At 58.4% G+C, this 15,039-nt stretch overlaps 2 protein-coding genes across 2 annotated transcripts in view; one reads left to right on the forward strand and one right to left on the reverse strand.

Moving 5' to 3' along the window:
- Positions 1-9,199, forward strand: part of APBA2 (amyloid beta precursor protein binding family A member 2) — a 45,528-nt gene extending 36,329 nt beyond the window's left edge. Inside the window, exons 9-13 of the mRNA XM_052659878.1 lie at positions 2,700-2,879; positions 3,682-3,894; positions 5,159-5,278; positions 6,431-6,571; positions 9,128-9,199. Coding sequence (XP_052515838.1) covers positions 2,700-2,879; positions 3,682-3,894; positions 5,159-5,278; positions 6,431-6,571; positions 9,128-9,199 — 726 coding nt within the window. The remainder of the gene's footprint in view (positions 1-2,699; positions 2,880-3,681; positions 3,895-5,158; positions 5,279-6,430; positions 6,572-9,127) is intronic.
- A 4,832-nt stretch (positions 9,200-14,031) lies between these two features.
- Positions 14,032-15,039, reverse strand: part of ENTREP2 (endosomal transmembrane epsin interactor 2) — a 244,939-nt gene continuing 243,931 nt past the window's right edge. The window contains exon 11 of the mRNA XM_052659729.1: positions 14,032-14,351. Within this exon, the coding sequence (XP_052515689.1) occupies positions 14,032-14,351 (320 nt within the window). The remainder of the gene's footprint in view (positions 14,352-15,039) is intronic.

A 15,039-nucleotide genomic window follows, 5' to 3' on the forward strand; every position in this document is an offset into this window, starting at 1 on the left:
GGTCTCTTGGGCGCCCTGGGCAGATCTGACTCAGGACCACCCCAGAGGCAGTGCTGAGCTGTTCTTGTGGCTGTTGCCAGGGTACGATTTTAATAAATTTTGAGAAGGGGCATTCTCAGTCACCAAGGGACTTGAGGGTGTGTCTAGAACCTGGAGCAGTGGAGTAGGGTCCCGGTGTTTTCAGGTTTGAGCAGGGTGGGTTGGGGCAGTGATGTTTCTGCTAAGTAGATGAAGTCAAGTGCGAGTGCTTTGAAGCAATGATGTTGATAGGAGAGGAAGTTTACATACAGATGTACTAGCGCACACTCGTGTTCCTTTCACCTTAACACAGATGTCTGTGGACTCCTGAATGGGCATGTTTGTGTGGCTCATGGCTTGAGGCATCTCAGAGACTTGGCATGGGGGGTTGTGATGGGTCCTGGAGAAGGGCCATGGTTGATGGGGGGTGAGGCAGGACACAGGTGAGTGGGGTGAACAGCCTGACTGTGCCGGGAGCAGGAAGTGTCTGAGCTGCCTGCCATATCCTGGTGCTGCTGTGGTCTTGGTTTCTCACTGGGAGAGGAGGCTGAGAGGAAGGGCAGGAGGGTGTGGGGCTCCAAGAGGCTCTTGAATGTGTGTCGGAAAGATGGACTGGGAGGGGCATGAGAGGATAGAGCAGCCCCCTGGAGAGTCGGGCCCTGATGATGGCCCCACCAGGTGGGCTGCCAGGGTGAGTGAAGTATCCAAGGGTCCCGTGCAAGCAGAAGGGGGAAATGGAACATGGCTGCTAGGACTCTGGCAGCCCCCTCAGAGTCTCTGTGTCCCTTCTGTTAAGTGGAAACCAGCACAGATGGGCCGCAGAGGTGAGAGTGCTGGGGGCAGGGCAGCTTCCCTCCACCTTCACCCACCTGCCGGAGGCCCCTCTGAGTGCCAGCCTCCATTGCCCCCCGGGGAGGCCCGCAACACCTGCCCACCTTCTGGGCTCACGGCCCTGGCTGTGACCTGGGGGATGGGACAAGGGAGGGCCCTTAGGACTCAGGCGGAGGGCTGCCAGGACGAGCGCAGACAGGGGATGGGAGACTGCAGCCAGCAGCTGGTGGGAAGATGCTGAGGTTCTCGGAGTGAGCCCCACGGATCCCGGGCGTGTACCACCTCATTCCCCAGAAGCTCCCCAGGTGGTGGGGGCCGTCCAGGTAAAGCTCAAAGGGCAGGCTCAGGGCAGTGGGCGAGGGGAGCACAAAATGATGCTCAACCCCTTCCTAGTCAGGGGACCCCAGTCAGAGGCCTGGGGGGTGGTTGGTGTCAGCAAACCTGAGACCCCAGCGGATCAGGGCACGTCTGGGTCTCCAGGGCACCCTCCCCCTCCTCCCAGGGACCAGCCTCCTCCTGGAGGCCAGGATCCTCTGCTTGGCCTGAGGCTCTGCACGCGCCTGGGCCAGTGGCACCACCTGGTGGCTCCAAGGCTCCACACCTGAGCACATTCTGTCCTCCCTCTGAGCAGAGCGGCCAAACTGCCAGGACGCTGCTCCAAGGGTGAGCAGGGCTGGGTCCTGTTGAGTGGACGTGGGCTTCCCTCCTGCAGACCGTTCAGGGCCCAGTTTGGAAAGGCCGTGCGGTCTAGCATCAGAGGGCTCCGAGCTCTGGCTCTGTTACCTGGCCCAGCCCGGGTTTTCACAGACTTATTTGTTTACAGCCTGAGAATTGTGCAGCATGTAGAGCAAGAAATGGACTTGGGTCAGACCCTCAGTTCCACGTGTTTTGGGTCATGTTGACCTGAGGTTTTGCCGAGGGTCGCACTGCTCTCCCTTGGCTACCCAGCTCTTTGGGTCTTTACTCTCGCCTCTCAAGGCCCTTCATCTGCACACCAGCAGGTGGCGTGTCAGCCCGTGCAGTGCTGCTCAGTGTCCAGACCTCTGCAGGGTGAGGGGTCCCGCCCAGTCCATAGAAATGGTCCCGTCGATGTAGAAAGAAGTGTGGGGACTTCCCTGGTGGCTCAGTGGTTAAGACTCCTCGCTTCCACTGCAAGGAGCATGGGTTTGATCCCTGAGTGGGGAATTAAGGTCCTACATGCTTTGTGACATGGCCAAAATATATATATACACATATATGTGTGTGTGTGTGTATATATATATATATATATATATATATATATATATTAGAAAAAGAGAAGTAGAAAGAAGTGAGTTGCTCTGTGCCTTGCCCTGTGCCCTGTCCCCAAGGGCCCAGGCTTCTCATTGGCCTCACTTTGGCACATCCACACCCCCACGAGACTGACTGGCACATATCCTGCCCCCACTCCCGCCCTGATGGACTGGGTCCTGCTGCTGTGGAGAAATAAATACTGGGTGGATGACTGACAGCCTCTGTGATGCTCCCTGATAGGACGCACCTCCAGGCTGCATTTGGAATAAGATGAGTGGAAAGAAAATACAACACAGTCACCAGGGAAAGCAACAGAATTATGGTCATTAGCAAATAATTCATATCTCCTCAGACTTTTTGGACATAGGCTTTGTCTTAGGATCTCTGAGGTTTAGGGCAGCTTGGGTAGGGGCAGGCAGGGTGCCCGGCAGCAGAAGGGCTCCCCCCACGGAGCCCCGGGCCACGTTTTTCTACAGCTCCTTGGAGCCCAGCCAGGGTCCCCCTCCCAACCCCATCCAGGCGTGTGCCTGCCTGTCTCCAGTGGCCGACCCTCTTCCGTCCCCTCCCCTCTCCTGCAGGCCCAGCTCATCGCCCAGTCCATCGGCCAAGCCTTCAGTGTGGCCTACCAGGAGTTCCTGCGGGCCAACGGCATCAACCCCGAGGACCTGAGCCAGAAGGAGTACAGTGACATCATCAACACCCAGGAGATGTACAACGACGACCTCATCCACTTCTCCAATTCGGAGAACTGCAAGGAGGTGGGTGACCGGGGACAGGAAGGGGCTCTTGGGCAGGGGCCCAGGGCGAGCCTTCCTGGTGTGTGGCCAGTGTCCCTCTGGCTCCCGCCTTTGCAGCGAGTACTTGTGTGTGAAGAGTGTGGTGCTATTAGAGCAGAGGAGCTGCCGATAGTCCGTCTTAATGACTCTGAACTTGTGCCCTTTACTGCTGCTCTTAGCCAGGGGCTCAGCCCCTGGTGTTGTTTCTGGAAGGCATGTGGGAGTGGGCTAGGAAGCCTCCCGTAGTGGGGCCTTGGCAGGCTCCCATGGGCTTGCTCAGGGCTCTCTAGAAAGTTCTCCTGAGACAGAGGAGCGAATCCCGGGGTGGCCTGTACCCTGCCTGCTTGTGAATGGGTGAACAATCCTGGCTTGTTGCTGAGTGAATGAGTGCTTGACAGGCAGCTCTCTGAGAGTGATCCGAGAGGCGGAGAGAAAATGAAGGATTTTCCTAGGTGAGTTTGGAGGCCTGGCAGGGTTTGCATCTGGATTCTGAGAATGTGCCTCTAGCCTCTGTGGGTCTGGGAAGGTGAGGAGAGCTTGGACACTGGAGCCAGGCTTGGGGCTGGGGGTGGTCTGTGCTCTGGGTTCACAGGATGGTGGGATAGGCCCTGAGAGGGCTCGGGAGCTGGAGCTGGGAGAGGCCAGGGGGATGGCTGGTGGGCCAGGATTTGTGGCCTTGGTTTGGAGGGCCCGGGTGGGGCTAGTCCTTCTGTGGGTGCTGGGCAGAGGCCTACCCTAGCCCCGTCTCAGGCAGGGCCCTCTTACTCTGCCGATTCCCTTGCAGCTGCAGCTGGAGAAGCACAAGGGTGAAATCCTGGGTGTGGTGGTGGTGGAATCGGGCTGGGGCTCCATCCTGCCCACTGTGATCCTGGCCAACATGATGAATGGAGGCCCGGCCGCCCGCTCAGGGAAGCTGAGCATCGGTGATCAGATCATGTCCATCAACGGCACCAGCCTGGTGGGGCTGCCACTTGCCACCTGCCAGGGCATCATCAAGGTGGGCACGGGGCCCCTCACTTTACCCTTGATGCTTTGTAATCCCCACTGACCCTCAGGGAGGCTGAGCCCAGAGAGACCCACCCAGCGACTTTGAACCCAAAACTGCACCACGTCCCTGACAAATCAAAGAGGGGCTTGCCCCCCACCCCCACAGTGGGGATCTTGAGGGAGGTGCTGTCCACTCTCACTTAGCTGGCTCCTGAACCACAGTGATCCCAGGAAAGGCCTGAGGACCTGTAGCTGGACTAGGCTGTCCTGGTTTGCCTGGGACTTTTCACTGACAGTCACACCTCCTGGGCACTTGAGGAGGTGGGTCCCCAGCCTGGATCTGAGCTGGAGTGTTGCTCTCCCCATCTGACAGGAGGACCTGCAGGTGTCTCATCAAATGATACACTGTGGTCTCAGGGCTGGAGGACGGACCCCCACCCCACTGTCACTCACAGATGAAGTTCCGTGAGCTGGCTTCTGGACCTGGGGACCCAGTGGGTATCATGTAGCTAGAGAGAGAGACATATAAGAGGCCTCCATCAGAGATGCTGAGGCTGGGCTGGCCAGGAAGCTCCTGGGCAAATTTCTCATCTGGGCTGTGATGGAAGCTTGTGTGTATGTGTGCATACGCGTGTGTGCATGCATGTGCATGGGGGAGGAGCTCCCTGCAGCCATGCTCAGGCCAGGCCCTTCTCCCTCCCTCCACTGAGTCCCAGGACTGTGGCTTCAGCTTTCACTGCTCCCTGGGGCCTGAGGTGGCTCTTGGCTTGAACTGGCCTGTCTCAGTGCAGACACGAGCCTTCCGCTGGCAGATTTCCTTGCCCTGCCCCCAGCACGAGGGTCCTTCTCTGGAGGACACTTTGTTTTCTGGATGGGGCCCTCATTGTCTTTGCAAAAAGGAAATTTCCTGCATGCAGCCTAGTGAGGGCCCGTCTCGTGACCCCTGAGGGTGACCAGGTGCCAGCTTCTTGGCTGTGCACAGGGATGCTCAGAGCCTGGCCTCTGGCCCTGGGGGCAGCTTATACTTGCCCAGGTCAAAGGGCACACCAGAGCACAGGGAGCCCCGACACACACTGCCGCCTGGGATGGCTGGCACCCCTGCATCGGGTCAGGGTGAGGCCTGCATCCACGCACAAGGGGACCTGGGTGCCCAAAGGGACCTGCCTCTGTCCCTCTGTGCCTAGGGCTCTGCCTTGCAGCCAGCTCACCCCCAGCCCGGGCCCCAGAGCTTGTCTTTGTACCAGCATCTCAGGCCCTCGTGTTCCTGCTCACAGGGTCTGAAGAACCAGACGCAGGTGAAGCTCAACATCGTCAGCTGCCCGCCAGTCACCACTGTCCTCATCAAGCGGCCAGACCTCAAATACCAGCTGGGTTTCAGTGTTCAGAACGGCATCGTGAGTCCGCTCGGCCCTCGGCAGCCTCCGCCATGCCTGTGGATGGCTGGTGCAGGGGGCGGGGGCAGCTGTCTGCTTGCCCCCAGACCCTCTGCCCCAGAACAGCTCCTGTCTGATGGAGCAGGTCCCGGCCAGCAGCCAGGCCAGGCAGGGTGGGTGGGCCAGCGTGTGGGTGGAATGGGTCCCTCCAGCCCCCTGGGGCACCCCATCCCAGTGGTGGTGTTCTCTGTAGACCCCTGCTTTGGAGTGGAGGCCAGAGCCCTCCTTGCTCTGCATTTGGGACCTGCACGCAGCCAATGGCAGCGTCAGTCAGGTGTGCGAAAGACACCTGCTCATTCCTGTGTTTATTCATTCACTCATTCATTTACTTGCCCATTCAGAGCTTCGCTTGCAGTTCTGGCACTGTGTCAGCCGTGACCCCAGGCACTGGAGGCAGGACAGGCGGGCCTCCAGGAGTAGATGATGCTAGTTGAATGAATGTTGGTCTGGCTGAAACTGCCTATTCCTCAGCCAGGACTCTTCCCTCCAGAGTCCCACCTTCTCTTTGACCTGTACCAGTTCTGTTTCCTGGGTGGTTCCTTCTGCAGAGGTCCCAGTAGTCTGGGATTTCACCACAGAGGACAAAAGAGAGGAGGCTGGTCATTTCCACATTGCTTAGGCCAGCCCAGGAGGAGGTTGTGGGGTGCATGGTGTCAGGTGAGGGGGATGTGTATGTCCCCTCCCTCCGGGGACACAACAGGAGAGCATCCCAGAAACAGGACTGCCAAGGAGACAGTTTCCCCCGTCACTACCTGGTGCAGGAGTGTGGGGAGGTACATTTGTTGGCCGGGGTAGCAGTGACTGTCTTCACTGGAAAGAGCAGAGTGGCTGCTGGAGAATCTTCCAGAACGGGCTTTACTTGTGTACCACTGCAATCCAGGAGCAGAGGCCCCAGGATGGAGGGGCAGTTCTCCCACAGCCATTTCCAAGCACATTCTAAATCATTAATCTCTCAGTTTGTGAGTCAGCAGAGCATTTGTAGGAGCATCTGTCCTGAGGGCTTCATCCTTCCGGTGGTTAATTCTCCTCACCTTTGGGGGCAGGAGGAGGCTGGCAGGCTGGGCAGGGACACTTAACTGACGGGACACCCCAACCCCACCCCGTGTCACTTAGATCTGCAGCCTCATGCGTGGGGGCATCGCGGAGCGGGGCGGTGTCCGCGTCGGCCACCGCATCATCGAGATCAATGGGCAGAGCGTGGTGGCCACCGCACACGAGAAGATCGTTCAGGCGCTGTCCAACTCGGTGGGAGAGGTGAGAGGTCACTGCCTGAAGCCAGAACTGGGCTCTCGGGACCCAAAGGTCTCTAGGACCTGACATCAAATTCCCAAGGGCATGTAGGTACACTGGGACCTCCGAGAGCCCCTCAGGGGCCAGTCAGCTGAGCTGGGCTGTATCTCTTGGGGGAGCCCATGGCAGGCGGGGTTCAGTGTCCCCTTCTTGCTCTGGTTACCTGTGCGGTAAACAGGATGGGTGGGCCCTGGGTGGAGACTTGAAGGCTGGCCCTGCTGCACTGCCCCCTGCTACTCTGCTGGCTCCAGCCCTCCCTGCGTTTTTCTGCTGCTCTCTGGCATAGGCACGAGGCTGGTGTGAGGATGGGCGAGGCTGGTGTGAGGATGGGCACCGGGTGGGGGGTTCAAGGGGGAGCTCAGGAGGGAGCAGGGTGCCTCGAGGGAGATGTAGGTGCTGGGGGAGTGCCAGCCCAGTGTTGGCACAGAGGCCTCCCCAGTATGGGGCGGGGTATACGGCTGTGTGTAGCAGGCAGTCAGGGTGAAGAGGTGAGGGTCTCCCTGAGAGAAGCCTGGGTGATCACAGTACAGAAGGAGCAGATGAGACAGAGCAGAGAGGTGGGTGGCACGGGGACGGGTCTGAAGGCAGGTGCTGGGCAGGGAGTTTGGGTTTGATTCTGAGGGTGGTGGGGACCCCAGGGGCCATGTGCGGAGGGAGGGCTCTGGGGCAGTGTGGGAGCATGGCTTCCTTTTCACAGCCTGGGGGTAAGTGGGTGGGTGGGGTGCTCTATCCTGGAGGGGTCTTCAGATTGCATCAGTCAGGACACATTTCCTGGGGTCACGGGGACCTACTCAGGTTTTGTGAAAGTCCCAGGGCTGGGGGGAGGGGGCTTCCCTGGTAGCTGGTAAACAATCTAAACAATCAGACCAGGGTCTTCATGTGCAATGCAGGAGATCCCAGTTTGATTCCTGGGTCAGGAAGATCCCCTGGAGAAGGGATAGGCTACCCACTCCAGTATTCTTCAGGCTTCCTTGGTGGCTCAGACAGTAAAGAATCAGCCTGCAGTGCAGGAGATGTGGGTTCAATCTCTGGGTCAGGAAGATCCCCTGGAGGAGAGCATGGCAACCCACTCCAGTATTCTTGCCTGGAGAATCCAATGGACAGAGGAGCCTGATGGGCTACAATCCATGAGGTTGTGAAGAGTCGAACATGACTGAGGGACTAGGCACACAAGGCTTGGGGTGGGGGGTAGTTACCCTTCCCAAGTAGGGGCATATGCTGAATCTTGGGAAGGAGGGGCCAGGTAGGCATTGCTGGCTGCCTTTTACATATGGCTTCGGAGAAAGTAGAATCCAATTTTCCTAAGTAGATGCTTGGGGGCGGCCATCAGCCTTACGCTTCTCAGGCAATCAGTAGTGTGGGAGAGTGGGGGGTGGGGAGCAGGTGTGGGGGTAGGCAGCTGGAGAAATGCTTCTGCCTCTCCAGACCCAAGGTGATGGTTATCAGGGATGCTGGAATGCAGGCTGGGGTGGGAAGCCCTTCAGCCTGGATGGACCTCGTGCTGGACTGGCTGGCTCTGGGAGTGACAGCGTCTGTCTGCGTTTCCCATCATTGCTGAACGTGCTTGGGAAATGAGCTGCTGATCAGCTAGAGCTGGTGTTCTGCTGGGCCTTGGGGGCGGGTTTCTGATTGAGGAAATACAGAGAATGAACCTTCTGATGGGAAAAACCCTCACAGGCTGACAAAGGAGCGAACAGCTAATTGGATCACACAGATCTTAGTGCTGGGGGTGCCGGTAGGAGTCTGTGGTCAGAAAACCTATCAGCCAGGTTGGCCTGTCAGGGTCACTCAGACGAAGCCTGAGAGCTGCTTGCCCAACCTGGGGGTGGACTGCACCCCCGGCCCCTCTCCTGGAGATTGGCCAGCCCGGCCTCTAGAGCCACAGCCACCCACAGGGGCCTGAGTACGGCCAGGTCCAGGCTGGCTTGGGGAGCAGGATGCTCAGAGGAAGCAGGAGCAGAGCCCAGGGCCTTGATGAGAGGTGGGGTATGTATCCCGCATGGTGGGCCTCCCTGGGCAGCCGTCTGTGTGTTGCAGGTAGCCCAGCCTCCTTGGTGCCAGCGACTGAGGCCAGGTTCCACCCCCAGCACACGTGCTGTGTGTGTGAGCCTCTGGTTCTCCTGCTGAGGCAAAACTCGCCCCTTGCCATTTCTAAGAAGGTCCGGACACCCGGGCCTGCCCTTCCCGTGGGCAAAGTCCAGCTTTTCACCCAGCCGGTGTCAGGTGGAGGTTAAGGGAAGACCAGCCCTTGACCTCATGGAAAACCCTCTAAAGGCCCGGATGGGAGCTCAGATCACCATCTGCAGGGGCAGTAAATGCTTTCTGAGTCACCATCCGGGGTGGTGACCTCAGGCAGGTCATTCTTCCTTTCCTTGGACGCTGGCAATTTACACAGGACGTGCTCAGGGTGCTTGGGCACCACTGGCCTTGTGGTGCTTGTTTTTGGGGTGCATGGAGGGGAGGGAGAGGTGGAGGCAGGGAGGGCCGGGTCAGCCCCTGACCTCTCTCTCTCATTGGCAGATCCACATGAAGACCATGCCTGCCGCCATGTTCAGACTGCTCACAGGCCAGGAGACCCCGATGTACATCTAGGCTGCCTGCCTGCACCCTGATGAGCGGCAGCCAGACCCAGGACCTGACCCCTGACCCCACAGCGCACCCGAGGACACCAGCTCTGCTGAAGGGCATGCCCTCACCACCCACTTTTATTTTTTGGACTCAAAGGGGTATGTCTGAATTCAAGGAGGATCCCAGGAAGCAGTCTCTGTAGAACAGTCCAGTGTTTAGCCACATCCCGAGTTTTCTCACTGCGATGGGCGAGGGCTTGTCTGTACTTCGGTGTGGTGCGGAGCCAGTGTGCAGGGCGGACGTGGGGACCTCTGGCCATGGCTGTGCAGGGAGCCCCGGTGGGGAGAGCGAGCTCAGGGTTGGGGGCAGCGGCCGTGCCCCCACCCTCTGCAGGGGCTCAGGCTCCTGCAGGGAGGGTGCCCAACAGCCGAGCATGGGCGGCCAGCTCTCAGGATGTGACCAGTCACTGAAGCTGGGTGATCATGTTTCTGAGAAAGGAGACGTCTCCGAGTTACATGAAGGGTGATGTCCACAACCTCAAGACTCCACACTTAGACAATATCACCGTTTTGACTCTTATCCGACAACAAGCCACTCTTCAGACAGTACCACACCTGCTGTCCATGCTCACCTGTCCACTGGTCCCTGGACGCCCCTGGGCAGCCTCCCGCCACTGTGGGCCAGCTGCCTCGTCACAATCTCTGCATACACGCATCCACACGTGTGCTCTCGCCTTGGACACCAGACCCACACCGGACACCTGTGGTCCCTGGGGCCCCACGTCTGGTCTCTTCGCTGTTAGCAGCAGTGTTCCTTGCGTGTAGATCAAGTGCAGCGTAGTCTAGCCCCGCCTGCAGAGCTCAGTGATCACCGATGTTGTTCTGTCTGGAAGTCTCTCTCTTGGGCCCAGGCCTTGAAGAAAACACTGTGACTTAAGAAGCCTTACCATGCGGTAACTAAGCTCTAGGACCACTGGATGAGGGTGACCTGTGTGTTGCATGCCGCCGACCTTGGGAAGACTCGCTAATACCACTAATAAACCCGAGGTCATGATGGAAAGCTGTCCTGCGGCTGGTTTGTCGACAGGGATGCAGCCGCCTAGCTTCCCTTTGACTCTGCGCCTCTCTGTCCAGCTCTGGGAGGAGGTCTTCTCACTGGGTGTGAGGACTTTGGGCGTGAATTGGTCAAGGGAGAGCAGGGACGGGGGGTTTGGGGCTTCTCCTGGCTTAGATTGGAATCGCCTCTGTAGAGGCATGTGCGTGGATAGAAAAGGAAGCTGGCCCACATGCAGCACTGGCTCCTTGCCTGTGGCCGCTCTGCAACCCATCTAGCGTAACAGGACTGGCTATCACTGACTAACTTCGTGGTCCTTGTCCTGTGGCATGGGGAGGCGGGGGTGAGCCTGGGCTTTGGTCAGAAGCACTGGTCTGTGTCCAGCATGTTAGCCGGGGACACTGGACAAGCAGGGCCCCTTCTCTGGCTTGGATCCTGGCTCCATGCTGTGAGCTAGTAGCCAGGGCTGGACCACACTATGCAGTGAGAGCTGGAGGGCAAAGGCCTCAGCTCAGGGGTCCCAGAGGGCCGGCTCTGCAGTGCCCCGGATGAGGTAGGTGAACAGGCTGCAGCGGGGAAACCCATGGGTAGCAAATGACATGGGGACAGGTGCCCCATCAAACAGTAACACATAAAAACAAAATTAAAGAGGGCTTTAGGCCAGCTGCAATCCCTCCCAGAAGCCAGGGTGTATCCCACAGAGGGACAGCTAGAGGCCAGCATATGTGGGACCTACCTGTGTCTAGGCTCCTGTCTTGTCCGTGTCTCCAGAAGCATGTTAGGAAATGCATGTCAGGGGCCAGGGGTGGTCACACTCCCTTGCTGGCTGTCCAGCCTGACTCTGGCTTGGGACCTGGTCACCAGTGGTGACACATGGTTCTGAGTCTGTCTGTCCTAGTCAGACCTCAGAGACACAGAGGCCAGAAACAGCTTTTATTAAAACACTGATCATTATGAAAACACCTTGAGGTACATTAAATACAGCCTGCCAGTTGTACAAACAGGCTTGAAAACAATTTCCTATAAATTCTGCCTTCATAGCAGCATCTGTGGATTGGTACAGCCAAGGGGAGAAAAACATCCATTTAAAATGAGATTTCTTTTCCATGGTTTGTTACAAGAATTTAATTTGTATGGCCGTTGCCAGCTGAAGGGGCCCATAAGTCCTTGGAAAGGAAAGCTCCCCGATGTTTGACAAAGATTTGGGGTCCAGCATGCCCCCATCTCAGCATCCCTGTGGTCCCTGGGGAAGGAAAAGCTCCTTGCTGTGACAAAGATTTAGGGTCCAGCATGCCCCCATCTCAGCATCCCTGTGGTGCCTGGGGTTTGGGGGGTCTGATGGCAGTGTCCTGACAGGCTCTGGCTCCGAGTTAAGCCGGCCCTCTGAGGAAGGACGGGTAGTCAAGGGAGCAGTGGCACCAGACCCCATGCAGGGGGCATCCTGTGCCTCGGCTTCCACCATAGCCCTTGGCGGCCCGCCTATTGACGGTTAACCAGGGCAGGCAGCACAGGGCTGAGTGGGCGTGGGTGCAACAGTGATGGAGGAACCAGTTTTCCCTGTGGCCAGGCACCCACATGGCCTGGGGCTCAGGGTGCTCGATGCAGGGACCCTGGTTCCCGGATGTTACTGAGCAGAGTGGGGTTGAAGATGCTGAGGCCCCAGCCCGCTGCCAGGTACCGCTCTCTTCCTGGGACCTTTCCTGGAAGCTGCGAGCCAGGCCCTGTGGGAGCCCACGTGGTTGCCAGGCCCTCAGGAGGTGCTAGTCCAGTGGAGCAGGACTCAATGCAGAGTCCTCATCCACAAACAATGAGTGTGAGAACGTGTCTGAGGACTGAGCATTGAGAACACCTAGATGACGGGCTTTGGGCCAGAGTTCCCACCTGCACCCAGGTGGAGGCACAGGCTGTGTCAGGTGTCCAGAGGCAGGAGATGTGTCCCCGTGCAGGGAGGGGATGCAGAGGACACGGAGCACCAGGCCAGGCCTCCTGGGAGGTCACCTGTCAGGCTGCTCTGTGACAGTTCCGATGCCCACAAGGTCAAGCCTCACTCGAGTGACAGCCACATCTGAGACTGCAGGTTTAGCTTGGGGTTCCGCTGTGTGAGCCCCCAAGCCTGATGTGGGCCCTCGTGCCCACCCAGGTGAGCCCCTTGCAGCCTATGAAGCTCTGGCTGCCACCCCGCAGAGGCCCAGATGAAGAGGTGCAGGCTGGAGGCTCAGGGGAGGCCCCTTGGAAAAACCCATCAGTTTACCTTACCTACAGAGAGAGTGGCTTTGGGGACTTCAAAAGCCCTTAGCTGAGAAAAATTAAGAGATTTTCATTTTACAGTCTGGATAAAGTGCTCATAAATTCATCTCTGGGATGTCTTGAGTGGAGAAGTTCCGGCTGTCATCAGAGGCCTGAGTAGATATTGGTCCAGTTCTTACCTCTGGGAGGCAGTGATCAATGATAATGTGACTGAAACAAAGTGTTCACAGCTGACCGTCACCTGGGCTTCCTACCTCGGGGTCCAGGGGCTCCTCCGCGTGTCTGGGCTGGAAACACTCCCCCAGCCACCCTCTCCCCACTCCCTGACACACCCCAGCACACTGGCCCCAGGCTGCTGGACCCCTGGCAGTGGTGGGCGCCCTACCTGGCCCAACCCCCACACTCCCTGTGTTGGGCTCATGGGCTCCTGGTTGAGGACTGTGGGATTCAGTTGTCTTGTCCCACATGGGCCACTAGCCACAGTCCAGGATGACACAGGTGTCCCTGTGGCTGCAGAAAGTTGAGGATGGTGCTGCCTTGGGGCTGTGGTTGGGAAGTAGCTGCTGCTGAGGTCACCAGAGCCAGGGGTCCGGGGGGGTGGCACAAAGATCCAGGGCCCCCAAGGAGGCTTTTGGACACTCAGGGTGGGGTTTATGGAAAGGGATGGACAGCCTGCATCTTCCAAAGCAGACGTGGCCGCTGCTCAGCTGGGGAAGGGGCTGTTCTGGGTCATGAGATCCCTTGAGGCCAGTCGGGCCAAGGCAGATACGGGAGAACCCCAGGGATATGCACAGGGGCTTGCTGTTCCAGGACAAAGTGCTCTGTGCCGAGCGGGTTAAAAAGACAGCGAAGAAGCTGCCAGAGAGGAAGCAGGGAAGATGCTCTGGATGGTGGTGGGTGGAGCAGGGAGGGGTTGCCAAGGAGACAAGGTGATGGGGGTCTCTTAGAGCCCCTAGTCACAGCCGTCTGTCCCCCAGGGTGGCCAGGCCACTGGGGCGTCCCTTATTGTGTATGTGTTCACCAGATGTGGTGGCCATGTTGCCCTTTGGGCAGATGGCTGTGCCCAGGATGCCACCTGGGCTAGAACTACTTAATTTCCTTAACAATCAGCATCTGAGACAGGATAGATCGTGGATACAAACCACAAGGGAAAATGGACTCACTGCCTGACGCCCTGCTTGACCCGCTTAAACACTAAATTAAGTCAGGGGTGGGGAGGATCCTGCTCCTCCATGGCCCCAACCTTGAAGATACTTCAGTTCAGCTAGATGCATGACCCTGTCACTGGATTCCTGTTGCTCAGCTCGTTCAAGGCGGCATCTGCCTGACAGCACCAACGATTCACGAGGGACAGGGGAGTTGTCTGCTATGTCACTGGGCTAGGTAGGAAGTGTCACCCCCAGAGAACAGCGGACAGGGTTCTCGTCCAGAGCAGAGCAGCTGTTTCCCGCCTGAGCCACCCTGGATCGCAGCCTCTCCCCACAGACCCAGTGCCCCCGTGGGGACTCAGGCACCAGTTCATCCGCATCTGTGTCCACACCCAGACGGAGGTGCTGTCACAGCTGGCCCAGGACACGGGTGCTGAGGACAGCCTCCTCCATGAGGCACTCCTCAGGGGGCACAGCCGAGTGGGCAGACCCCACCACATGCCTCACCTCCACGGGCAGGGAGCTGCTCGAGTGCTCCAAGAACTTGGCCACCAAGACCCTGGCGTCCTCAAAGGCCTTGCTGTCCACTAGGGAGCGCAGCCGCTCTTTGGAAACTGTCTGTAAGGCCTCTGGCGTTGACCGCAGGTCTGCTTTCCAGGCGTCTGGTTCCCTGGGTGAGAGCTGGTGCCGACAGGCGCAGGCGGCCGTGATCGAGTGAGACAGGGTCGCTGAAAATTGGGGGAAAGACACAACCTGAGAACAACGGACACAAAACAGAAGGCAGCCGTCCAGGAATTCCTTGAAAAGCAAACACAGGGATGCTTTGGACAAACTCTCTGCCCAGATTCCCGTATCCCAGCCTGGCCCTCACTTCCTGTGTCCCTCTGTCCCTGGCCCCTCGTACCCCTGAGTTCAGCCTGCGTTAACCTAGAGGGGCTGCAGCCTCCTGGAGCTGAAGGGCTGGGGATGGGAGGGTGGGATTCAAAGCTGGCTGGCCAGATAGGGGCTGGGCAGGGGTCTCAGTTCTCTGCTGGAATTCGCAAGCATTGTGTGTGTTGGGAGGGTGGGGTGTGATGCCCCTTCTCAGCCTTCCCCAGCTCCATGACCTTTGCCCTTGAGAGCTGGACAGCATCTGGACACACATCTGCCTGGAAAGCAGAGCTGGGGGTGGCAGAGGGCAGTGAGAGTCCCTCCCCATGTCAAGGACAGACAGCAGCCATGCCTTTCAAGGCAGCCAGCCCAGGGCCCAGGGCCCCTGTGCCAAGGGCGGGGAAATGACACTAGCTCTCAGCAGGGTCGCGGCCTCTCTGGATGACCCACAGAAAGAACCCCGTGAAGGAAATCCAGCTCCAGGCAGTCAGCTGTGATGAGTTGCCAAGGACCAGCCTAAGGCCTGGCCTGCCCCATCTATGTTGC

Source organism: Budorcas taxicolor, chromosome 21, assembly GCF_023091745.1.
Source record: "Budorcas taxicolor isolate Tak-1 chromosome 21, Takin1.1, whole genome shotgun sequence".
Classification (NCBI taxonomy): domain Eukaryota; kingdom Metazoa; phylum Chordata; class Mammalia; order Artiodactyla; family Bovidae; genus Budorcas; species Budorcas taxicolor.